Source organism: Mustelus asterias, chromosome 11 (genome assembly GCF_964213995.1).
Source record: "Mustelus asterias chromosome 11, sMusAst1.hap1.1, whole genome shotgun sequence".
In the NCBI taxonomy this organism is placed as follows: Eukaryota; Metazoa; Chordata; class Chondrichthyes; order Carcharhiniformes; family Triakidae; genus Mustelus; species Mustelus asterias.
In genome coordinates this window covers 27,314,273-27,339,947 of record NC_135811.1, presented here as the reverse complement: position 1 = coordinate 27,339,947, position 25,675 = coordinate 27,314,273, and the positions used below count along the sequence as shown (strand labels likewise).

The 25,675-nt window shown below is 41.7% G+C and overlaps 1 protein-coding gene across 1 annotated transcript; it reads right to left on the bottom strand.

Annotated features, from left to right (window-relative positions):
- Nucleotides 1-10,585: 10,585 nt before the first annotated feature.
- On the bottom strand, nt 10,586-25,414 carry bag3 (BCL2 associated athanogene 3). The gene is made up of 4 exons (XM_078223320.1): nt 24,981-25,414; nt 17,560-17,937; nt 16,375-16,920; nt 10,586-14,146 (listed from the first exon to the last, which is right to left on the bottom strand). Exons 1-4 carry the CDS (start codon nt 25,158-25,160, stop codon nt 13,454-13,456), a joined length of 1,797 nt encoding a protein of 598 aa, XP_078079446.1. The 5' UTR covers nt 25,161-25,414; the 3' UTR covers nt 10,586-13,453.
- Between the last annotated feature and the right edge of the window lie 261 nt (nt 25,415-25,675).

Here is a 25,675-nt window from a genome sequence, read left to right as displayed (position 1 = left end):
CCAGCACTGACCCCTGAGGCACACCACTAGTCACTGGCTGCCAGCCTGAAAAAGACCCCTTTACCCCCATTCTCTGTTTTCTGCCAGTCAGCCAATCCTCTGTCCATGCCAGGAATTTACCCTTAACACCATGGGCACTTAACTTATTTAACAGTCTCCTATGCGGTACCTTGTCAAAGGCCTTCTGGAAGTCTAAATAAATCACGTCCACTGGTTCTCCTTTATCTAACTTCCTTGTTACCTCCTCAAAAGAACTGTTCAATTTCGATGTACATTTTGGCTCTCATTTTTAAAAAATATATATAATTCTGATGTGTTTTCCATACTTAACTATTCTTCTCAGAAACGTTCCTGTGGAACCAAAAGAGGGTGAATCCTTTATTTTATTGTTATTCACCGCAAAGCTGACCTAAGCAATCCAGAAGGAAAGAGGACACAAAGAAGCAGTTCTTCTATCAGAAACCTTCAAGGACAATTAACATGCAACAACATAAGCACAAGCTGCAGAATTCCACATTGCTCAGAAACTCAAGTTAACGTTGGTTAATGTTTGAGCTCTGACAAAGGATCATTGAGATTCAAAACTTTGGCCCCATTTCCTCTCCACAGATGCTGTCAGACCTGCTGAGGCTTTCCAGCATCTTCTGTTTTTGTTCATGTCAGTGATGGGGTTTAGTTCTGAAGGCTAACTTTACAGTGTTTTATGGTTTAAGTGATAGAAGATATAAAGAAGCATACCAGCATGATCAGCCATATCTAGAGCCGGATTGCCCACACTGGGCTAATCCCAATTGCCCGCATGCTGGCTCATACATCGCTGAATATAACTAACAAGACAGTGTATGAGGTTTGTGTGGTTGTGGTACTGCTTCCACCAGTCATACCTGCAGAACTTAACACCCCTACCTGGCAATGACCCAGAACTCTGGCACCTGGTCCAGTGGTGTTGTGCCACCCACTCTAGTGTTACCTAGAGTCACTCAATACCAGGGGTAGTGCATTACCACTGACAATTAAGGCCATCTCTTCCCTTCCCTGGTCTGCCTTCACCTCCTTCCAGCTGAGCATAGGGATCAATTGCAGTATCAGTTGATGTATAGTCCCTCTATTTCGGTATAGGGGTGGGATTTTATGACTTCGCTTGAGCAAGACCGGAGATTTCCGCCCGAGGTCAATGGACATTTCTCCGATTCCGTGGCGGGCCAGGCGGTAGAATTCCGGCGTAGGTGTCTGATGTATTATGACATCATGAGGAACATTGTCAGAGGCTACAGAAGGATATAGATAGGCTGGAAATTTGGGCAAAGAAATGGCAGATGGAGTTCAACCCTGATAAATGCGAAGTGATGCATTTTGGTGGGAATAATGTAGGGAGGAGCTACACGATAAATGGAAGAACCATAAAGAGTGTAGAGACGCAGAGGGACTTGGGTGTGCAAGTCCACAGATCTTTGAAGGTGACGTCACAGGTGGAGAAGGTGGTGAAGAAGGCATATGGCATGCTTGCCTTTATAGGACGGGGCATAGAGTATAAAAGTTGGGGTCTGATGTTGCAGATGTATAGAACGTTGGTTCGGCCGCATTTGGAATACTGCGTCCAGTTCTGGTTGCCACACTACCAGAAAGACGTGGAGGCTTTGGAGAGAGTACAGAGGAGGTTTACCAGGATGTTGCCTGGTATGGAGGGGCTTGGTTATGAGGAGAGATTGGGGAAACTGGGGTTGTTCTCCTTGGAAAGACGGAGGATGAGGGGAGACTTAATAGAGGTGTATAAAATTATGAAAGGCATAGATAGGGTGAACGGTGGGAAGCTTTTCCCCGGGTCGGTGGTGACGTTCACGAGGGGTCATAGGTTCAAGGTGAAGGGGGGGAGGTTTAACACAGATATCAGAAGGACATATTTTACACAGAGGGTCGTGGGGGCCTGTAATGGGTGGCCGGGCAAGGTGGTGGAGGCGGACACACTGGGAACGTTTAAGACTTATCTAGACAGCTATATGAACGGAGTGGGAATGGAGGGATACAAAAGAGTGGTCTAGTTTGGACCAGGGAGCGGCGCGGGCTAATTGTTCTTTGTTTCTCGTTTCAAGGCTTCATTCTATGATCATCTTGCTGGTGCCAGTACAGAGTGAGACTGCGGATAGTTGGGAACCTGTCTCGGGGGCAGGGAATTCATATGGTGTTCGTGGAAGTGGAAATGAATAGGGTTGGGAAGCATTTTCCGATCAGGGCCAGTGTGATCTCCTGGACTCGTTTCGATCGCCTCAGGGGGTCGGAGAGGAATTTCCCAGATTTTTTTTCCCCATATTGGCCCTGGGGTTTTCACTCTGGGTTTTCACCTCTCCCTGGAGATCACATGGTCTGGAATGGGGGGGTGGGGGTGAGTTAATAGGTTGTGATGAACAAAGCATCATAGCTGTGAGGGACATCTCGGGGATAGGATATTAGTATGTAGACAGGCTGGAAAATTGGGCGGGGATCCTGGATTCAGGATTCAATCCTGGACCGGGGAGCGGCGCGGGCTTGGAGGGCCGAAGGGCCTGTTCCTGTGCTGTATTGTTCTTTGTTCTTTGTTATCGTAGCCAGATTTTTCATCTGACCTGAACTCCCAGTGCCACCACTCTGTTGCAGTTTCGAAAGGCCATTGATGGTAGCCATAAGGCAATCTAAAACAGAGGTGAGGAGGAATTTCTGCTCTCAGGAGGTAGTGAATCTGTGGAATTCTTTACCACGGAGGGCTGTCGAGGCTGGTCATTAAGTATATTCAAGGCTAAAATACACAAACTTTTAAATCAGTAAATGAGCCAAGGGTTATATGGATAATGTGGGAAGGTGGAGTTGAGATTTATCACATCAGATCAGTCATGATCTCATTGAATGGCCAAGCACACTCAATGGGCCGAATGGCCTACTTCTCTCCTACATCTTATGATCTTACGGTCTGATCTGAGCATCAGGTTGTTGATACTTCTCTGCCATCACCATTTGTTTTTCTTCGCCTATGCACTGTGACCTACCTGGTGTCATCTGCTCAGGCCTAATATTCTCCAGAATACGTGTAACTGTACCAGTGCGCGCAAACACTGGTGAGAGGGGCACAGAGTGTTGTATAGCTCCGGGCCGTGGGCAGTGCTCACAGGCTGCTCTCCTAGGCCTACAATAGTATAAAAAGCATAAGTCATTAGCATAGAGGTTTACAGCATGGGAGCAGGCCCTTCGGCCCAACTTGTCCATGCCGCCCTTTTTTTTAAAAAACCCTAAGCTAATCCCAATTGCCCGCATGCTGGCTCATACATCGCTGAATATAACTAACAAGACGGTGTATGAGGTTTGTGTGGTTGTGGTACTGCTTACGTGAAGCAGAAACTAGAAGCAGGATGAGACCATTCAGCCCTTCGAGCCTGCTCCACCATTCAGTATGATCATGGCTGATCATTCAATATCCTGGTCCCCCATATCCCTTTCGCCCCAAGAATTATATCTAATTTCTTTTTGAAATCAAACTCAGATTATATAAGAAAGGGAACCAAACAAAAGGCAGGATGGTACTTGGCCTGAGCTTGGGAAGGTTTTCACTTTATCCTTCCCTACTCATTAGGGCCTCAGGATTTTAAGATTGGTGTTTTTGTATCTGATGAAGAGCTTTAACTCATGGGACTCTCCTCTATTGCAACTTTGCTTCTGCTCCTTATGTGCCATTTTGTCCTCATAGTCTTGAGATGCTGGAAATTTCAAGACCCAAGATACTCATAGCAAAGTGTTCTCTCTATTTCTGAAGTTGTGCATGAGTCAATTAACAAGTATCCTCGAAAAAAGTTTACTTGAAAGCTCCCAATGTGGGCACAGCAATCACAATTTTCATTTTGCCCTGCAGTACAATAGGCACACTTGGGGGAATTGAGTTGAAACAATGCCAATGTTGGCATTGGGGTCCAGTCAAGTATTATGGGGTTGAAGGGAAACACTCTCTGGCATTTTTACTTTGCCCAAATTTGTGGGAAAATGCTGAGTAATGTTATCTTATAAATCTTTCTGAATACACCAAACATCTTCTTCATCTGTTGAGTAAGAAGTCTGACAACACCAGGTTAAAGTCCAACAGGTTTATTTGGTAGCACGAGGTTTAAGAACGCCGCTCCTTCATCAACTTCACCTGTTGAGCACGTGGGACACTCCTTTCATGCAATAGTGGTTGCTCCACTGTGAACATAGAACAGTACAGCACAGAACAGAAAAGAGCCTTACACTTTGCCCCAAAGTGAGCAAACCCCCCTTCCCCAATCTGCTGTCACTACTGTTACCCTCTAGTCACCCCTCAATCAAATTAAGAAAGGGTTCCTGCGTTATATTAATGGACACCCAAAAGCCAAGCAGCCTCCCTTTCAAACAAAAAAAAATCGCAGCTGACCTTTAATAGTCGCTGCTGGAATTCCTCTCAGTGAGCCCCCAAGGTCAAGCTCAATATTTCAAAAAAGGGAGACGTTTAAATGAACATGGAACATTGAAGCGCTGAGCAGGCGTTCGAAAGCAATGCTTATTCACAATGAAAACATTCGGTGAACACTGTGCGACTGTAGCACATTGATTGATGGAAGTCACCTGAAACCCAGGATTGTGTTACAGTACTGCATTTAGCTCTCTTATCCTTTTTGTCGTATAAACAGCCTGGACTTTTATTTGCTGAAGTTTTAAATTACCTGTGACTTATAAGTCATTTTAGATATTTGTGTTGTTAGATGTCCAGCAAAAAACCCTTAAGGTGTTACATCTAAGGAAAAATGTTGTGATAACAAATTTAATCTTGATTCATTAACTTGTAAGGATTATGAGTATTTATCATTAAATACTAACCCAAGATATTAATAAGCAGTAACTGGCAAACTCCCAACATACGGAGGGTACAGCTTTCATGCCCTCCATAAAGAATGACATGACCTTACGCTGATTGTTTTCCAGATAAAAACTGCAAGGAAAAAATATTTTTCAATGCCAACTGTTATTAATAAAAAATAACAGGAAGGGAACACGTTACCTAATCAGTGAGTGATGTTTTATTTCACTCAAAGTAAATTGGTATTTAGAGGAGCACTATATCTATGCCGTTGGGTGCTAAGTATTAATTGTCATTTGACTAATGTTGAGAAATGCAAGCTTCTCTCATTGACAAAAAGGATACAGTGGGAAAATCAGGAATTAAAACTTATTAAAATCTGTTTCACACAGGAATGTGTTTGAAAATCTCATTAAGTATTCAGTGAAGGGAAAGAGATGTAACTTTGCCGTTGTGGGAATGGAATTAATCCACTCTCAGCAAGTGCTGGAAATCCTGAACTTCATTTTACACTCTGCGTGTGATGTACATCACTGGGAACCACAAACCTCTGGCATACTGTTTCACATGCGTACGTCCATTAAATTTACTTGCTTTGATTATTTTTTTCATTAAATTATCTCTGCCTGTGTGTTCCACTCTGCATAGGTTATCCAAAGTAGGTTTTACCACAGGCCTCTTACAATGAAAGTAAGGGGGAGTTGCATTTTTAACATTCCCTTCGTGACCTCAGAATGTCCCAAAGTGTTTTGCTGCCAATGAAGTACATTTGAAGTATAGCCTCTGCTGTAATGCAGGAAATGTGGTAGCCAATTTATGCACAGCAAGGTCCCACAAAAAGCAATGTGATTATGACCAGACTGCGTGTTTTGCAGTGATGTTAATTGAAGGATAAATAATGGTCAGGTCCACTGGAAAGAACTCTTCTTTTCTTCCAAATAGTGCCATAGGACCTTCTGCATCCAGCTGAGACAAACTCAGCCTCGTTTTAATGTCTCATCCGAAAGATAGCACCTTTGATAGTGCCGCACTTCCTCAGTACTGTACTGAATCGTCAGCCTAGATCTTTTGCTCAAGTTTCTGGAGTGAGACTACAGTCTGCAACCTTCTGAGTCAGAGATTCTCATGCCACTGCTGAACCAAGGCTATTTGGGAGAACACTTTGGGGATGGGCCCAGGATCACTTACTCAGCTTAAACGAACCAACTCAGGAGAAATTGCTGGGATGGAATCAGCCATGTGTTTTTAAACTGCGCTGCACCACCTGTCTCCACCCTGCCTCTTTGTTATCAAACTGTTTTCCCTGACATTCAGTCATGGGTGAGCCACAATTCCTTCCAGTTAAATGTTCTGAGGACTGAAACCATCGTCTTTAGACCTGCTGCAAACTCTGCATCCTTGGCACCAATCTCACCCTCTCCCTGGTGAGCATCTCAGATTGAATCAGACTGTCTGTAATCCTTGGCATCCTATTCATCTTTGAGCTGAGCTTCCATCTCTGGTTGGTTTGGCTAAAATTACCCCCAGTGTCTCCATTCTTGCCAAGCTACTTTGATTGCAATACTAACTGACACTATACATTGGCAGCAAAGTATTAAGACTCACCACTTGAAATGAACCAGACCAATTTTTCTCAGAGCTTACACGGTTCGCCAACTCAGAGGGTTAGGGTGATTTGCTGATGGGCCTTTCCCATTGCAGCACTTTACCCAGTGAGAGAAGACCAGGGGAGCCAAATGTAATTTTCCCCACTGTGCTGACAGTGTAAACATTTTCTGCGCATGGATCAATCACGAGCTTGTCGGTGTACAGAACTACCAAAAATGTTTTCATTTATAAAGCATTGCAAACTCCCAAATCATTATGGAACAACACCTACATCTTTATAAAAGTGTCAACAGCATTTTCTGGGAGTCACATTACTTACTGAAAAACCTTTTAACATTTTGTCTAACAAGTCAAACCGAAGTGAAGGTTGCAGTCACTGTAGCAAACTACTGCATTTGAAATTCACTGAAATGTAATTAGAGTTAAAAAGAGTTTATTTATTAGTCACAAATAGGCTTACATTAACACCGCAATGAAGTTACTGTGAAATTCCCTGAGTCGCCACACTCCAGCGCCTGCTCGGGTCAATGCACCTAATCAGCACGTGGGAGGAAACCGGAGCATCTGGAGGAAACACAGAGCGAACGTGCAAACTCCACACAGACAGTGACCCAAGCTGGGATTTGAACCTGGGTCCCTGATGCTGTGAGGCAGCAGTGCTAACCACTGTGCCACCATGCCGTCCCAATTAGAATCTAAAATGATTTGTGTTAGATTGAGTTTACATACACCGTATTTAAAAAATCAACTACGTCATTGTTACATCAATTTGAAGTTCAAGGATACTAGATTAAATTTGTCACTAATTATTTTTGTTCTGATTCAGAAAACATTTCCAGTTCATGAAGTACTGATTTGCTGGGGAAGGGAGGGTAAGGCATTTGTTACAGAGACTCCATGAATGTTCCAGTACTTTCCATTAGACCTGTGTGTCCAAAAATAACTCAAGCCCTGCATTCCACTCAACATAGCTTTATTACATTTATACATCGTACCAGTTACTTTATGTGACATAGCAGCAATACATATAGAATCCACACCAGGAGTTAATGCTAATTTTTGGTGTTATTTAAGTGCAGATACATAGTGCATTCATTACTACTTTGATATACATGGTATACACTCATTGATGTCTGAAAGAAAACTGTTCCTATAAAACGAGTCAGTGATAAAGTCTGCTTCAAGATGCCAAATAACACAGTACCTACGAATTTCATTTCCAACTGTTTGCTACTGTAAACAATGTTTAGGGAAATGAATTTGGCACATACTGAGGAAGAGTCCATTTATCAATGTAACCACACCTTTCAATTGATCGTCTTTCAAAATGGGGTGCAATTGCATTCAAGACTCTCCGTTGTCATGGCTATAAACATTTCCACAGACAGATATGTGCCCATATCATTTATTCCTTAACAGCAACAATCAACTGCATCGTGCTTTACTGTATGAATCTTCCTATTAAGAAACATTTGCTACATTTTCAAATTTGCCTACAATTTGAGAATGCTCAGGAAATTTAAATCAAACAGACTAGTATACATTTTTGCTCGGGTAACTTGAAACTCATTCCAAAAGAACAGGTCACTGGTTTATATATGTGCTATGGATTTGTTTTCGAAGAGATAGCATTCTGCACAGAAATGAAAATATATGCTGGTCTTTGCATACAGTCAGCATAAGGAAGATAGTCGTGTGCATGTAAAATTATTCGACAAGCATATTATAAATCAGACTGTCGAGTCCTTGGTTATTTTTAACATTATGGCAAGAGAGGCATATCTGCAATCTCATTACTGCAACAACTTTATTCATTGAAATATTAAGAACTAACCTTGGCCTGGAGCTTGCAGTGAAGTCTAAAACAATTTAAAAACATTATATAAACTGGAAGGTCAGATTAAACATCAGAATAAAAAATGACAAATCAATCTGGCATTAATATTTATAAACAGCCTTGTCAAATGTATCAGCATAATACCGAGGGACTGCTGTGCATCTGAAGATGGCCTCTTTCAAATGAGTTATTAAACCAAGGCCATATTGCTGCTTATTCAAGTGGGCATGAAAGAGACCAAAGCAGTATTCAGATAAGAGGAAGGGAGCTCTCCCAGTGTTCTGGTCAAGGCTTATCTGTTCACCACTAAATTCTGGCCATTTGCCTGCTTGCTGGGTGTGGGGCCTTGCTGTGCACAAGCTACTGTAATGGCTACTCTTCAAATGTACTAACTTGTCCATGAGGTAACTTACGTCATCTGTAGGAGACGAAAAGTGGTATTTAAATGAAGCTTGTTCTTTTGCTCTCAGAATACATAGGAACATCAGAATTAGGAGCAGAAGTAGGCAAATTCAGCCCTTCAAGTCTGCTCTGCCATTCAATCAGATCATGGCTGATCTGTCCCTGGTCTCAAATCCACCTCCCCACCTGATCCCGATATCCCTCTTTTCCTTTTTTGATTAGAAATAGGTCTATCGTCCTCTTGAAACGGTTCAGATTCCACCACGCTTTGAGGCACAAATTCACCACCCTCTGCGAGAAGTAGTTTTTCCTCATCTCAGTTTAAAATCTACCGCCTCACAACCTAAACATGTGACCTCTTGTTTGAGATTGACCCATAAGAGAAAACACTTGATCAACATTTACTTTATCAATCCTTTTTTAAAAAATGTATATACCTCGATCAGATCCCCTCTCATCCTTCTGAACTCCAGTGAGTACAAGCACAAATTGCTTAATCTAAAATCATGATGATATTCAATCAAGCACTATTATTATTTGGGTATTGCCAATGTTTCATGCTGAGGGTACAAATATTTTACATATTATTGTGATGCCTTCATTTTTCTCAAAATACACAGCAGATTAATCATCGCCTGGGTTCAAAGTTTCTGGTACTTCAGTTCATCAGAAGACTACCTAAAATGTTAACCCATCTTTATGACAATTCTATGTGTATTTCCAGTATTTGAAATTTATGTTTAATCTCTGCCTTCATTTTCTATTCTGTACACAAGGAAATCTAAATTATTAGTGTACTCATGTTAAATGATCCCACCAGGGCCAAGAGAAATCATTCCAAATTAAGACAGAAGATAGTATATTGAATATTGTGGATATGCCTGGTGCTCCTTTCTCTCAATGGCATTTGTACAGGATGTCCATTATCACATTTTCTAAGCAGCTCAAAGCATTTCAGATTATGCTGAAGAGCTGACCTCTCTATTCTTGGCCTCATACATTGTTTCAATGAAACTCAACTGAAGCTCAACTGACGCTGCCGGACAAGGTGGTGGAGGCGGACACACTGGGAACGTTTAAGACTTATCTAGATAGCCACATGAACGGAGTGGGAATGGAGGGATACAAAAGAATGGTCTAGTTCGGACCAGGGAGCAGCGCGGGCTTGGAGGGCCGAAGGGCCTGTTCCTGTGCTGTATTGTTCTTTGAACAGCATTTTACAGTTTTCTAGGCTCAACCCTGAGTCCAACAATTTCAGATCATAATCACTGTCCTCATTTTTTCAGATGGTAGTTATTGATAATGATTCTGCTATTCATATTTGCAACTCCTTCTGACCCACCTTTTGTTTCTTTTCCTGTCCCATGATGATCCCCTTTTGCCTTGCACCATCATACTTTTAGTCATTCATTGTTTCCTACCTGCTTCCCTCCTGTCACAGACATCTCCTCGGTTTTGTAACCGCCCCCACATTATGTTTTCAGTTCCGATGAAAGATCATCAGCTCAAATCATTAACTCTCCTCCACAGGTACCGCCTGACCTGCTGGGTATTTCCAGCATTTGCTGTTTTCGCTTCAGATTATGATGAATTATTTCAAATGAAATGGTAGGACTTCTGTTAATTGGGCATGGGGGAAACAATTTTAAACATAATCATCTGTGCAACTGCACTATGTTGACATAGTTCCTGATAGTTAAGATAAAGCATTAAACCAGATTACAAAGAATAAATTGTGACAAAGACTAATTTAGAAATAGCGCTTTTTCTTTAACTGCACACTTGCTATGAGTTGTGACTATGGAAGGTTTAAGCTTTTGCAGTGCCGTCAAAATAGTTGTGTGAATGTACATGTGGTGATAAACTCCTTACAACCAGTTGGTAAAGTCAGAGACCAGAAGCCAGCCTTTACACAATTTTAAATTTATTCACAAGAGTAGAACATTAGAAGTTAATAGTTCCTAACTCTACTCATCTATCAGTGTCAATAAGTGTCTCTTCATGTGCTCAAGTAATCATCTAATCAATCCTCTCCACCTGTATCCGTGCTCAGGCAACCATCCAATCAATGCCCTCCGCCTGCATATACTTAACCTTAATTTAATACAATTAACACGTGGTTCTATTTTTCGGTATCATTCCAGCCCGAGCATGAAAAATAAATGGAAAAATTACTGTGCTGCACGTTGCAAAAACAGAGTTGGTTTCTTTTTTTAAAAAAAGGCACTGTCTCCATTTAGAGATTTTTGGCTAGACCTTTCTGTCTGGGATGGGAGAGGAGTCATCTGCCAAATGCATTACAATTGCAGCACCTGCAAATAGCATGATTGTGCATTCTAATGTGATTCATGACATTGCATCATGCGGTTGAGAATAAATATGTGTGTAAAACAATTCCTGTCAAGACATTGTAATTCAATAGTAATACATATTACTTTTTAAATGGTTGTGCACTTATTAACCATGCATCTCTCTATAACAGCTGGAAATATTTGTTCCTATCTTCCAAGTGTGATCAAATTAAAAGGGGTCTCGTAACCTGAGGGAAAGGCCTCTACATTCCCCCATCCCCATCCATTCGGAAAGCAGCAAAAGTGTATAGCCAGTTAGACTGGGAGTGCAGCAGGCAACCTTGGCTGATCATGGGCCTTGTTTGCATTCTGCTTGTCAACTTCCCGACCAAAACGGCCCAGAATTTAGTGAGAAACAACTGCCCGACTGTTATAATCGTGCCAGTCAGAGGCAATGGCCAGAGATCAGAGGTTAAGGGGACATATTGGAGGAGGGGTGGGAATGAGCAGGGGAGGCCGAAAGTTTCCTTTCAGGGCCCAGAGTTCCTTCAAATAAGTTGACATTTTCCTCAAATCTCTGAACTTTCTAAAGTTGTTTCTCTTGTTACTATCGGACCAACATCCTGGCTCACATGAAAACAAGAAGAAAATAAGTAACTTAAATTACTGGGCCTCTTCTGGCCTTGGCTGATCTAGTCATGACTTTCCCCCTATCCATGCCTCAATTAAATTTGCAAATTAGGTTCCAAACCAGATCTGCATATTTATAGAGTACCTTGTCAACTTTGGAAGCAAATCTTTGTTACCTGCAATTTAAATTATGATCAGCCAGATTGAGGTGGGAAGAGAATGGGTCAAGTCCCCTGCTCCATTTTAACTAATCTTCTGCCCGAATTCTCTTCAAAAAAAAAAGCTCCACAATATTCCAGCTGCACTTTCATTAGCCGGTGATTTATTTCCCATTTTATTACTTGATTTCTGGGAGGTTTTGTGGCTCAGGGATAGCAGCCCGATCTCTGCCAACAAACTCCTGATCAATGTCAGGAGTTTGTTGGCATAGGAGGTAACTGTTCATGACGCAGTTCAACAGGCGGATAATCAGCTCAGAACTGCTTCCACCACCTCCCCACTATTCCCCAAAGATGGGGAAGAAAAAAGTGTGCGAATTCATGATTTAAAACAAACCCTAAATTTCTGTCTTTGGTTATATTGGTTCAGGCAATAATTGTTTCAAAATATGTTGAATACTCTTATCTTTTTGCCAACTTCCTTAAAATGCAGATGCATATAAGGACTGGGAATAATGTGTAAAGTTATGATAGTTCTTACTCTGAAGTCAGCATATAGAAAAGTAAATATTAGTGTAATACGTCTTTCAAATTACCTAAATTTATGTAATTGCTGGAGAAAACATTGTGATCCATCTTCTCATACCCTTGAACCAATGGCACTTATAATGCAATGTAATCGTGACACTCCAGTGCCCTAGAAGCATATATTCTAGCTTCAAATGCAGCTATTAAACAATTCCCATTACAAAAGACCGTACTTAACACAGAACTCTGAAAGTTTGTTGGTGACATTAAATTCTGGCTGACATTTGACTAAAACAAATGTCACTGACCTGTACTCTGCATTGTCACTGCCAACACTACAGGCGGGAATCGGATCCAGAGTGGCAGTCAATGCCATTTGCAAACAAAATGGATGATCAGATAGACTGAACTTCTGCCCAAAAGCATCAATAAACATCTGCAACTGGACTGCAGTTTGAAGGAAAGATTGGAACGCGATATATTTTAAAAGTCTTTGAAAATTAAATCGAGATTCCCTGCATTTTAAAATCCAATTCTTTTCATAAGCAAACTTACTCTTTGGAAGCAACATATGTAAGCTTCAAATTAACTCGGATTTCTTGCCGCTTACAGGACATACTGCACAAAATGCAAATGCAATCTGAATCTATTGCTTCCTCTGCAGCATATAGAAACCTTTATCTATATTACTCTATTCCATCAGTATCTTACATGTTTTAATATATTTGTTCATAAAGTGCCCAACAGTGACTAAACTGACATTTACTTCACAGGCATCATTTAATGTTTATAACTTAAATAGGTACTCTGGTAACTTATATGGCATTCTAACTCACCATCATGTGGCACAAGTTCGTACTTTTGACTAGATTCATTGTAAAGGAGATAACAAATAGAAAACAATGCAAAGCACAGGGAGACGTGCTTAACATGTGTTTAGCCGTTCTTCAGCAAGGTGAATGTGTTTTTTTTTCAAAGTTGATTACAAATAATTAAAGACTTGCATGGCTCAACCGATATCCATTGTTCATGATTTTTTCTCCAAGACGGCAGATAAATAATACTGGAACACAAAACTACAAAAAAAGCCTCTTGATGGCATGCATTCATAAAACATCTTAATGCAATTTATAAAATGACTGGTGGATGCACTTCTGATATTAATGGACTAATGTTCATTAGTATGAGAAATGTCTTTAATGTTGCCAGCACCACCAGGTTCATTTCTTGGGTTCGCTTCACTTTGGTCAGTTTCCATTTTTGATTCTGGTGTATTGGTTTTGGTGCACTTTTTGTCACCTTCTGTATAATCCATTTGGGCTGATTTTTCAGTTGTTCCTGGCTGAGGTTCAGGAAAGCTTTTGGCGTCTGGGCCCGTGCTGGCTTTCTGTTCCAACTGTTCTAGAAGGTTCTGAACCTTCTTAACACCGTCTCTTCTGGCCCGTCGCACATCATCCCGGCCCTCAGGGTCCACTGAGTCAAGGGCCAGCAGCTCCTTGGTCAGCAGCTCTTCAATTATCAGATAGTGTTTATCAGTTCCCGTGCCTTCATACAAGTTTACATCTTCCTCGAGCCTGGAGACCTTTTGAAGGATTTTCTCTACTTTTACCAGTCCAGGGTGTGCCTGAGCTTCGTCACTGGTTACAGGCTTTTTTTCAGGGACAACACCCTCTTCTTGCTGGGTGGTGCTCTTTGCAGGGGATGGAGTTTTCCTCTCAATTTTAGGCGAAGGTTTATGTGGTTGTTGTTGTTGTCTTGTGACTTGAACTGGGATATAGGCTGCAGGGTGCTCCGACACAAAAGCTTTGCTCTCCTGTTGCATTCTGGGTGCCTCTTGCTGCTGTGTTCGTTGTTGAGCAACCTATAGTAGGTGGGGAAGGGGAATTTGGGTAATTAGTTCAACATATGCAGTACTTTTATGCTTTCATTGCTACATTTATATTTCAGGTGGCATGCATGACTAATTTTGGGAAATCTGATCACCTGTAAACTATTTGTGACTTATGCCTTTTTATTTTTGGATTTCTGAGCTTCATAGCTGCAGAAGGGTGGCACAGTGGTTAGCCCTGCTGCCCCACAGCGCCAGGGACCCGGGTTCGATTCTTGGCTTGGGTCACTGTCTGTGTGGAGTTTGCACGTTCTCCTCGTGTCTGTGTGGGTTTCCTCCGGGTGCTCCGGTTTCCCCCCCCACAGTCCAAAGATGTGTGGGTTATGTTGATTGGCCATGCTAAATTGCCCCTTCGTGTCAGGGAGACTGGTTAGGGTAAATGCTTGGGGTTATGGGGATTGGGCCTGGGTGGGATTGTGGTCGGTGCAGGCTCGATGGGCCAAATGGCCTTCTTCTGCACTGTAGGGATTCTATGATTCCATGAAGTCAGACCATACTGTTTGCCAATTAACTTACTCCTTTCAAATGCATTGTATAAAATATCTCCACAATTTCTGAAGTTTTCTGTGCAGTTGTCCCAACTTCCTATAATTAAAGGTGACTGAACACAACTAATCCATTCAGCCCTACCTGTCCTCTCACTGTTCTCCTCAACCCAGTCTTGGAATCATTCCCAAAAGCATCAATAGCCTTTCCTGCTGATTTATTCCTCAAGTGCCTCTCACTTTACACAAAATAAATTTGGCTGTCTTCCCGTGCTTACTTCTCGCTTCTTAATTTTTAACCTGTGATCCCTGATATTGGAGTCTTGGCCATCTTGAAAAATTTGCCTGAATCAAGATTGTCAATCTTATTTTTAATTGTCAAGACTTCATCCAGATCTCCAGAAGCATTTTTTCTTTCTTGAAAATGCTGTTTTTTAAAAAAACCTTTCCTGATAACTTGGGATCCCTGAAACTTAATTGTGAATGATTTTGTTGTTCACCTCTGCATTTTTACTCTTGGTGCAATAATATCATTCCAATGAACATTATTCAGCAACATGCAATGCATCTGATTCATATCTTATATACCTTTTGCAGCAACAAGGTCGCTGTTGATCTGCAGAGTTCCTACTGCTGTGCAGCTGATATTGGCCAGAATTTTACCCCCTCGCGGGGCGGGCGATGCTCACAGAACGGAAATCTCCGTTGGCCTCGGGCAGGATTTTATGATCTTGCCTGAACGAGGTCGCAAAATCCCATCCTAGTCACAGGCTGGGAATTAAACCTATGTCCCTATGACACAGAAACTGTGATTTTACCTCTGCAACATCAGAGGAGGAAAGTGACAGATGATCTGATGCACTTACTCACAGACGTATTATCAAATGCCCATATAATGTTGTTGTTTAATCCACTATACAACTTCCATGAAACATGCACACACACACGCACATGACACGCACATGACACGCACATGACTGATTGCTACCACAGCTTCCATTTTTGAAGGTTTTGATTAAGAACAGAAAAGGGCCCAGTACTGACTCTCATTTGAGCTTCTCCATTTAACTATATCCCGTTTGGAGCCCCTTTGCACCCTGAAAGTTTTTCACTTATAGCTATTCTCTGTTTCTTGTAACAAGCCTCCAAACAGAGAAGACGGCTGAGAGAAACTCTAAGCGCCGTTTCCTTTATGCAAGAAGTCATTGTGCTTTACAAGTACCCTGTGGTGGAAAATGTCTTGCAAAGTTTCAAAGTGACGTGACACTCCATCAGTGCAGAAATTTATTTTCGTTCTTTGCTGCCAATAATTAAAATCTATGATGGAATGCTGTTACAACTGTAACGGAAAGTTATAGTTTTACTCATGTTTCAGTGCACCATGTCAGGAACTAACTGAGTTGCAACAATCTTTACTGATGATCAGGGTGCTTACTGTAAGCACAATGAGATCCAATCAATGCAGTCATCCTAAATTTAAAGCATTCATTCCACCATGCGTCTTTTTTTTTGGTGAGATTGTAGCAGCCTAACAGAGCACAGACAACCGCCATTTCCCCAGTTTGTAAAACAGCCAATGACTTGTTCAATCTTCTCCTGTGAGTTCAACTTCAAGTGTTTTTAAATAAGGGCTTTGTTTTAAATATGTTCAGGTGCATTATTATTATTGCTCTACGATCAAACAATTTTGTACTTATCAAAAACACTCCAACTTACTTGTGGTCTGTCCACGCTGGTCCACATGGGTGACTGTGGCCGAGCATGTGAAGTCACACGGGCTGGAGAGTTGTCGCGACTCGATGCTCCCTTCTGAGCCATTCTTAGTGGTGACTGTGCCCCAGCTCTGTTTGTTCCCCAGTCTTCAGGAGAAACCTTGTAGGCAACTGGCTGCTGCTGGAAAGTGCACTCGGTTGGCTGCGAAGGATACTGTACATGTGGACCAGAATGGTACGCTTGTTGGGTTGGGTACTGAGCCTGTTGCGCTGGATGAGATGCATGTTGGATGGGGTACTCTGCCTGTTGCACTGGGTGATGTATTTGTTGAGTTGGGTACTGTGCCTGTTGGACAGGGTGCAGTGTTTGCTGACTGGGCTGTTGTGTCTGGTGGGCAGGGTGATACACCGGCTGAGTTGGCTTTACTCCTTTTCCTTCATGGATCACAGGTATAGAGATATAACCTGAAGGTAACTGGGAACTTCCCAAGCTTGGCCGGCCATGTTGCTGAGACAACAATGTTTGGGGGCTGGTTTGGAACTGTGAATTCTGAAATAAAGGAAGATTGGCACTATTATTTAAGATTCCAGCCTTTTTGGTTTGCTTTGTCAATGTAATCATTCCAATCACCCAACCAAAGAATAATGTCAATCGCACAGATGAAAACATAGGTTGATCTGAAAAAAAACACTTGCTCCATTTTTTTCATTTATTTAACTGCCTTTACAGGAGGTGTGCTGTTTCAATTTAAAACATGGCCACTAAAATGCAGAAGAAGAATGTAAAACTCCGAACGGAACATGGTGTGACCTGGAGCAAACAGCAGTAAGACAAGAGTATCACATCATGGGTTGGCTATTTTTAGTCTTTAAAACATGACAGTCTAAAAATAAATCCACAATTAGCCTTTTGGAAGGAAAACATGAGATTTCTTTGTAATTTCCCACAAAACACAAGAAATGTTACATCAAAAATTACCTTTGCCTTGGGTTTAAGACCAGATTAAGCAAAGCTTCTGTAAATTGTGCATAAATGTTATCTTTGTTTAGTGGTTTTAGATTCTTGCAGCCTGATTTATCAGTCTCTTCCCTTTATCACAGGACTCTGACTAAGTCTGGCCATTCAGATCTAGTACATGACAGTAGCTTCATCGTGAAAAAGGAAACTTGAGAAAAATAGACAAATTACCTCTGACCCTTGCAAGCCAGGAGCCTGGCTAGTCGCAGCTGTTGATGCTTGTCCACTTTGTTTATCTGCCTGTTCGAATGGAGACCCTGCTGGTGACTCAGCGCGAGCTGGGAGCCTGGATGGAGACTGTGCCCGCACTGGGGAGTGTGCCCGGACTTCAGTTTTAAGTCTCTGCAGGTCAGGCTGCTGAGGTGAATGGTGTAATTTTTGCTGATAATGGTCAGGGACCACTTCATGGACTACTGGGATGGGAATGTAGCCTGGACGAAGCTGAGGGCCTGTGGAACCAAATTCCTTTCCATGTCGCTGTTTTGGCATATCTTGTGATGATTGGTGATATCCTGATGGATATGGACCATTGGAAAAAGTTGCTCTTTCCTGGAAATTGAAAATAATGATTCAGAAATTTGAGCTGCAGTTTAATCATAGCTGAGACCAGACAGGAATGCAATACCAATACAAAAGTACCAGTAAATAACCACCCTTCCACAAACAAATAGTGAACAATTAAACCGTGACAAAGATAAAATAAAAATGTCTGTGAATTATTTCACAAATCCATCCCATTTTCCATGACTTTTATTCAATATTTCCCTTTTAAAATCAATACTTCCCACACATTTTAATGCTGTACCTCATTATACTGCATCTGTCTTGAAAACAATTTAAAATCATTTGAAAGATTTCAGGGCAACACAGTGGTTAACAGTGCTGCCACACAGCATCAGGGACCTGGGTTCAATTCCAGCCTCGGGTGACTGTCTGTGTGGAGTTTGCATGTTCTCCCAGTGTCTGCATGGGTTTCCTCCAGGTGCTCTGGTTTCCTCCCACAGTCCAAAGATGTGCCTGTTAGGTTGATCGGCCATGCTAAATTGCCCCTTATCGTCAGGGGGACTAGCGGGGTAAATGTGTGGGGTTACGGAAATAGGGCCTAGGTGGGATTGTGGCCAGTACAGACTCGATGGGCTGAATGTCCTCCTTCTGCACTGTAGGGATTCTATTAATAAGATGCTGAATTAAGCATCTAACAACTTCTTATGGAAAATGTAGTCAGCGTGTTTCATGCTAATAAGTAAAGCAATTACTTTATTTTGCTCAGAAAGATTTTTTTGGATTAATTTAATATTTGTCCTGAATAGAAAACTTGCAGTATTTTAAGCTATACAGACTCTGGGAAAATAATACTGCTATGTTACACCATGTTCTTTATTGTTCATATTTAGCCCATCTACAATAACTAATTATTGTACCCACAGATAAACAACAATAAAATCCATTGTGAAATATACTTGTCTTCACATGGCACCCTGGTAAAATAACAGGTGACAGTTAAGATTTTATCCTGGGCCATTAGATATACTGTTACTGGAAACTGGCAAGACAAGTCAACATTTTTGAAGCATCACATCATACACCTCTAAAGATTTTCACTGCTCCTAGATTGAATGATAATGACAAGAGTCAAGAGTACAGATGTCCTTAATGAAATTCTTTCTTTAAGATTCACTCATTCCTCTGAAAGTATGTCAATGCTTAGTTCAGCTTTAAGCATTAGCTCACAATGAGGTTCAATGCACAAATAGCACTTACTGATGACACTATTTATCATGAGAATATACTTTATAGAATGAATATCTGAAGTAACACACACGCCACACAAGTGTCAGGCAATGCAGAAAGATGCAGAAATACATGTGTCTTCTGACTCCCATACAGCAGCCCCCAGAAAAGAATATATCCTTAAACAGCAGAACTTCAGAGAAAAGAGACCTATTTCCTGGCCGATCCCAGTCTCCAATCTCCAGAGGGAGAAAAAGCTACTTCTCTCTAAAGAACCCAAACAGTAACTGAGCTTGTTTCTCTCTGTGAGCTGAGCCCCGTCCAGTCACATAACCTTTCCTGTTAATCAACCTAATCAAGCCCCATTCTGAAACAAAACACAGGGGAAAACACTAAATCAACATGTCTCTGACATGAGAGAATCTAACCATTTCCCCCTTGATATTCAATGGCATTACCATCGCTGAGTTGTCCCTCATAAATATCCTGGGGGTTACGAAAACTTAACTGGACCAGCTGTATAAATGCTGTGGCTACAAGAGCAGATCAGAAGCTGGGTATTCTGTGGTGAGTAACTCACCTCCTAACTTCCCAAAGCTTATCCACATCTACAAGTGTGACAATGCTGTGCCTTTAAGAAATGTATTTGTGTCCTGTTCCTTGTGCAGGGTTTTTAGCAGTCAGTTCTAGGAATCGGTGCTGCTTTGTCTGTAACTGAAACCCTTACATGTTGATGCTGCAGAAGCATAATTAATCTTAATTGCTGGAATGTTTGTTTTAATTTGGGCAAATGCAGTGTTGTTTATTTAGTGTTTTCCCTTGTTTTTTTGGGACTTGATTAGGTTGATGAACAGGAAAGGTTATGTGACTGGACGTGGCTAGGCTCACAGAGAGAAACAAGCTCAGTTACTGCTTGAGTTCTTTAGAGAGAAGTAGCTCTTTCTCCCTCTGGAGATTGGAGACTGGGATCGGCCAAGAAATAGGTCTCTTTTCTCTGGAGTTCTGCTGTTTAAGGATATATCCTTCTCGGGGGGTTGCTGTATGGGAGTCAGAAGGCAGGTGTCTTTCTGCATCTGTCCAGAAGGGTGAAAGACTGGAAATCTAGCATCCATGTGCGCAACATGTTTTTGTGCTAACTTATTCTGAAGAAGGATTTATGTCTGTGGGCATATTGTTTAAATTGGAACTAAACAGATAGATAGCTGTTAAGAGTTATACCTTGTCACGTGTAAGTATTTCAATTGGTAAAAGTTATGCTAACTCTTTTTGTTATATTTTAACTGTGTTGTTAAATAAAGTTTGTTCCAATAAAAACTTCCTGGTGGGTCAATAGAATCACACCTGGAGTGAAACACCTTATGCTCGCACTAATGCCAAAATCAAATAAAGTTGGGATCGAGGTTAACTGCATAATATATCTTAGTGTTTCTGATCTGGTCCCTCACGCATGGTGCAAGTTAGGAGAGTGATGGAATACTCTCCATTTGTCTGGATGAGTGCAGCTCCAACAATACTCAGGAAGCTTGAGCCCGGCTTGATGATCACCCTATATTTACCATCTTAAGCATTCACTCCCTCCACCATTGGCGCACAGTGGCAGCAGTCAGTATGTACCATATACAAGATACACTGCAGCAACTCACTGAGGCTCTTGTGTCAGCACTTTCTCAACCTGTGATCCCTATCTCATCGAAGGTCAAGGGCAGAAAATACAGGAGAACACCACTACCTGTAAGTTACCCTCCAAGACACATACCATCCTGATTTGGAACTACACCACCATTCTTCAACGGTCGCTGGATCAAAAACCTGGAACTCTCTTCCAAACACAACTATGGGTGTACCTATACCAGCAGTTCAAGAAAGGGCAATTTGGGGATGGGCAGCAGATGCTGGCCTAGCCAATGACGTTCACATGCCATGAAAAATAAGTTAAAACATACATGTAACACTTTATGTTGTATGCAATTGTTTTGATCATTTTTTGTTGTACTTCTGTTTCCAATTTGCCAAAACCTCAGTCACATTCTGTCCTACACTAACACCTGTTCATCCTGTTTTAACTGAACTACATTGCCTGCCTGTCTCCAGCACCAAGTTAAACTCTGTCCTTATCTAAACATCCCTCAAGGCCTCACTGTGATGAGTTATTAATAGATAAAGCTACAAGCTGTGAGAAGTTCAGTTGGTCAGACCCCATGTGGTTTACAACATTCCATTATTGTACAGCACAGAGTTGCCACAAACATACCAGTTTTTCAAGGGTTTAAAGTGGGTTACCTAAACCTGGCCTGTGTTCCATTGAGTTGAGAAGGTTGATCAGTGGTCTACTACAGGCACATAAAATAATTAATGGATTTGTCAAGTTAGACAAAGAAAAACTGTTTCAGCTAATGGGGAATCCACAACAAGTGGGCAAGGTCAACAAATTAAAGGTAGCCCAATTAAGAATGAAATCAGGAAGCACTTTATCACTCAAAGGGTAGTGGAAACATGGAACTTGTGAGTGTTATAGTGTCGCTGAAATGTTCATGACTGAGGTCAATAGATTTTTGTTGGCTAAACGCATCAAGCATTGTGGAACAAAGATGGGTAAATTGAGTTGAGCTGCAGATCTGCCATGTTTTAAATGAGTGGTGGTGGAACCGACAAAAGAGTCTGAGTTATCGCCACCAGCTCCCACACCACCTTACTCCAGCAATTTCTACAAGTTCGATATTTTCTCCTGCACCCTCAAGTCCTCAAGCTTCAGTTTGTGCCCTTCCCTCTACTCACTTCCTTATCTATCTTGCAGTCTGAAGCACCTGCCCTAAATACCCCAGCCTCTTTCTTTACCTTTAAAAGGCATCACTCAAAACCCACCTTTTTAAACTGAGTTTATGGTCCTTTTCTAGGGATCATTCATAAATCTAGTGATGGATTCAAACAACCAGCAGGAGAGTTTGGGAGCTAGGTTGTCTCGGGATCACAGGTTTGGAAGGTGCTGACACAAGAGCCTCAGTGAGTTGCTGCAGTGTATCTTGTATATGGTACACACTGACTGCTGCCACTGTGTGCCAATGGTGGAGGGAGTGAATGAATAAGATTGTAAATGGGGGTGCTGATGAAGCCAGGCTCAAGCTTCTTGAGTGTTGTTGGAGCTGCACTCATCCAGACAAATGGACAGTATTCCATCACACTCCTAACTTGTGCTAAAGCTCAATCTCTGTTCCTTTGCCTCGACCCATGTATAATTTATATGCTGCTGTCCTGGTTGGTGTAAGCTTTAATTCTACACTCGCATTCAATCCCGCTGGGTTCCTATCATCACTCTCAGCAATAATAGCAGACGACCTCGCTCCCAGACTCCCCTGCTGGTTGTTTGAACCCGCCACTAGATTTAAGAGTGATCCACAGATATTCTATTCCAATTTCCCTTCCACTGAGCAAATGTCTCCTTTTAGTCTCTCTTCAAGCTGAGAGCAGTGACTCAGTCTTTGAGGAATCACTGCAGAAATTCCTTCCTCTAATACCCTGTAGTAGGTCACATTGCCATCCAAGTCCTGTTGACCATAAAGGTACCTTTTTACTTACCAGAACCAGAAAGGAGGTTTAGAATTATGTTTCACCTAAATACCTATTTAAATATAAACTTGTGACTTTACCACAATTGACTACTGAATCCAAATGAAGTATGACATTTAAAAGGAATTAGACTTATAAAGAAAATTATTAAATGGTAGGTGGGAGAAAAAGAAATAGGATTGGAGTAGATTGTTCCAATGTGGATCCAACACTTGGAAAGGAATCAAGTGGATAAATGAAATGATGTGCTATTCATTTCCTAATATGGATTTCAGGTTAGTTTTATACATGAAAATCAGCTAAAATATAATATCTGTCTGCTTAAAGTGATTTAGAAGCAAAACTTTCTTTAAACTAGCAGCTTCAGTGGTTCAACAAATAACTCCCAGCCAGGTCAAAGTTTGAAAGCTCAGGCATACCTACCATCAGAACTTGCTCGGTTTGTGCTCCTTGGAGCCTGTACACAGCAAATCACAGTCAACCGATGTGTTCCACCCTCAGGAAGAGCAAAAAGTGATACTGTCCAACTCAACCAGTTTGAATAATGTTTCTCTCCTTTAGAATGCATTGACTGCGGTCATAAAGGCATTTGTGATCACAAGTATATCATCCCCTCATTTGTCAGAGTGTATAATACTCTTCAAGGAGGAATATAGCAGCTGCTTTTTTCAAGGAGGAATATAGTAGCTGCTTTTTTTAAAAAAGAGGGAACTCCAGCATATAGGTTATTGCAAAATTATTTAAGTACAGTACCATTATTTTACTTTAAAATATTTTATACAAGGCTAAGAGAGTATGCTTTTAATTTACGATCAAACTGTATAACTTAACTCATCTCATAGAATCCCTACAGTGCAGAAGGAGGCCATTCGGCCCATCGAGTCTGCACCGATCACAATCCCACCCAGGCCCTATTCCCGTAATCCCACATATTTACTCTGCTAATCCCTCTATATTAGTCCCTGACTAATTTCTTAGCCAGTAATATCAATTAAATTTGTCCTGTCATAGTGTATCTTCTGATCAGTTTAAAATTAAAAATCTGTTGTCTCTTGTGTTTTTAAGCGCCATTATTTTATTATAAAATATTTTATACAAGACTAAGAGAGTGTGTTTTAATTTGCTATCAAACTGTATAAGAACTCATTTCTTAGCAATATCAATTAAATTTATCCTGCTTGTTAAATGTCACTGTCTAATCAGTCTGAAATGAAAACCTGTTGTCTCTTGTGTTTTGTTTTGTAATTAATTCAGCCTTATCTTATACACTAACTCATTGTGCCTATTTAGACACTTCAAGTGCATGAGTACAGCACTGGAAACAGAAATCAGTTTCTGGTTGCTTACTTCACACGGTAGAAACTTCACTACATGCCTGCGAGTTATGCCGCATGTCACCATCAACATAGCACCATTTTTAACATCTGACAGCTGTGCAGCTCCACAAGATCCCTAATGTATCTCAAACTTTCTCCTGACAACTGACTCAGCCAGCTAAACAAAGTGCCAGCTGCCAGGCTCCGTTGAGTCCACCCAGACACTCAGCGGATTCAATGCAATCTAAAAAAGATGCATCCGCATAATCTTCCTTGGACCTTGAAATCGAGTTTTTTTTTAAAAACTGCTATACCTTTTCGAGAACTGAACCGTTCGGGCCAGTCTCTCTCCCCACCACCCCACAAAACAAAAGGCAGGTTGAATCACTGAACGCTGCAAATAAAGATGTGGCCGCTTTAAATAAACCTTAGATCGAAAGTTACAAAGGTTAACCAGCCGCTGTTTCATCAGATTGGACTGCAGTGTGCGTCATCCAAAGCACAATATTTAATATCTGAAAATACAGAGATGCCATCTTGCTTCTGGCTAACTTTAACATTGTTAATATTCTTTTAATTTTAATTCGTGTACAATTATGGGGGGGGGGTTAATGTACCAGAAAAAAATGACTTTTTGCAAATAAGCAATGATTATTCGCAGTAGGAAACATATTGTCAAACTGGAGCCTGGTTGCAAAGACTGAAACTGACCCCCCCACACACCCTCTAACCTTGGGTTGTGGTCTGCATTTGGAGAGAATCAGTTTTCATGACACTTCACTGCAGTCTCTCCCTGCCAGTGCACCAAGCAATCCCCTTGCTCAAATAAAGCTTCAGGAAAACGCCTCCAGAACTTGTCCCCCCTAAAACATCCCTTCAAAAATCTACTGGGAAGCAGGCTTGTCACCCTCCCCCAGCCACTGGCTCTGTCACCCAAGCCCTGGGGAGAACCCAGGGGACACACACACACACAGCACTGACCTTCTGAAGCTCCATTCTCGGGTCACTCCACGTTGTGGTCCGGCTGTTGTGATCGACGAAAAACGGCCAGCCGGTCTGAGGGTCGATCTTAATCTCCCAGCCCGGGGGGAGAGCATCGCTGGCGGCCGCTTGGTTGGGAGAATGCTTCATGGCAAAGCCCGGAACGGTGAACTGAGCCATCCTCCAACACGGCTGCCTGCGCTGTAATATTTATAGAGTGAGGCTGGGCGGGCAAAAGAGCGGACTGGAAAGTCTAGAATCTGATCCGAGGGCAGTGAGCAATCTGAGTTGCACAGGGCTGGAATATTCTGGCTGCTTCTCTGCCCCTGTGAAGACGATTGGGAGATGCTAAAAAGCCGCACCCCTCAATTATGAGTGTGCACGAACTGCAGTAACCCAGGGCCAGAGTTACTGGCAAAGTGGATGACTGGACTCTCACTGTGTGTGTGTGTGTGTTTTTTTTTGGTTGTTGCTGCTTTCTTTACAATTGAGGAGATGTTTGACTATTCTAATATGTTGAGCCGAAGCAGTCTTGCCCCAGTACGGATCAATGATTACCCATTCCGATCAATGAATGAAATATTGTAACATTGAAGGAAACTTCTCTAAACTCTAACGATACCCATATATGGTAAAAGTTTCAGAGCGGGGTCTCAACCTTTTTTTTAAACAAGGGATTATAAATTATAAAATGG

What these genes read in the sequence shown, in the direction of transcription:
- bag3 (XM_078223320.1), bottom strand. Translation starts at nt 25,160, where the DNA reads ATGGCTCAGTTCACCGTTCCGGGCTTTGCCATGAAGCATTCTCCCAAC. An exon ending in CTGGCTTGCAAGGGTCAGAG is followed by an intron (nt 16,921 to 17,559) that starts GTAATTTGTCTA and finishes CCTTTATTTCAG; the next exon opens with AATTCACAGTTCCAAACCAG. An exon ending in CCAGCGTGGACAGACCACAA is followed by an intron (nt 14,147 to 16,374) that starts GTAAGTTGGAGT and finishes CACCTACTATAG; the next exon opens with GTTGCTCAACAACGAACACA.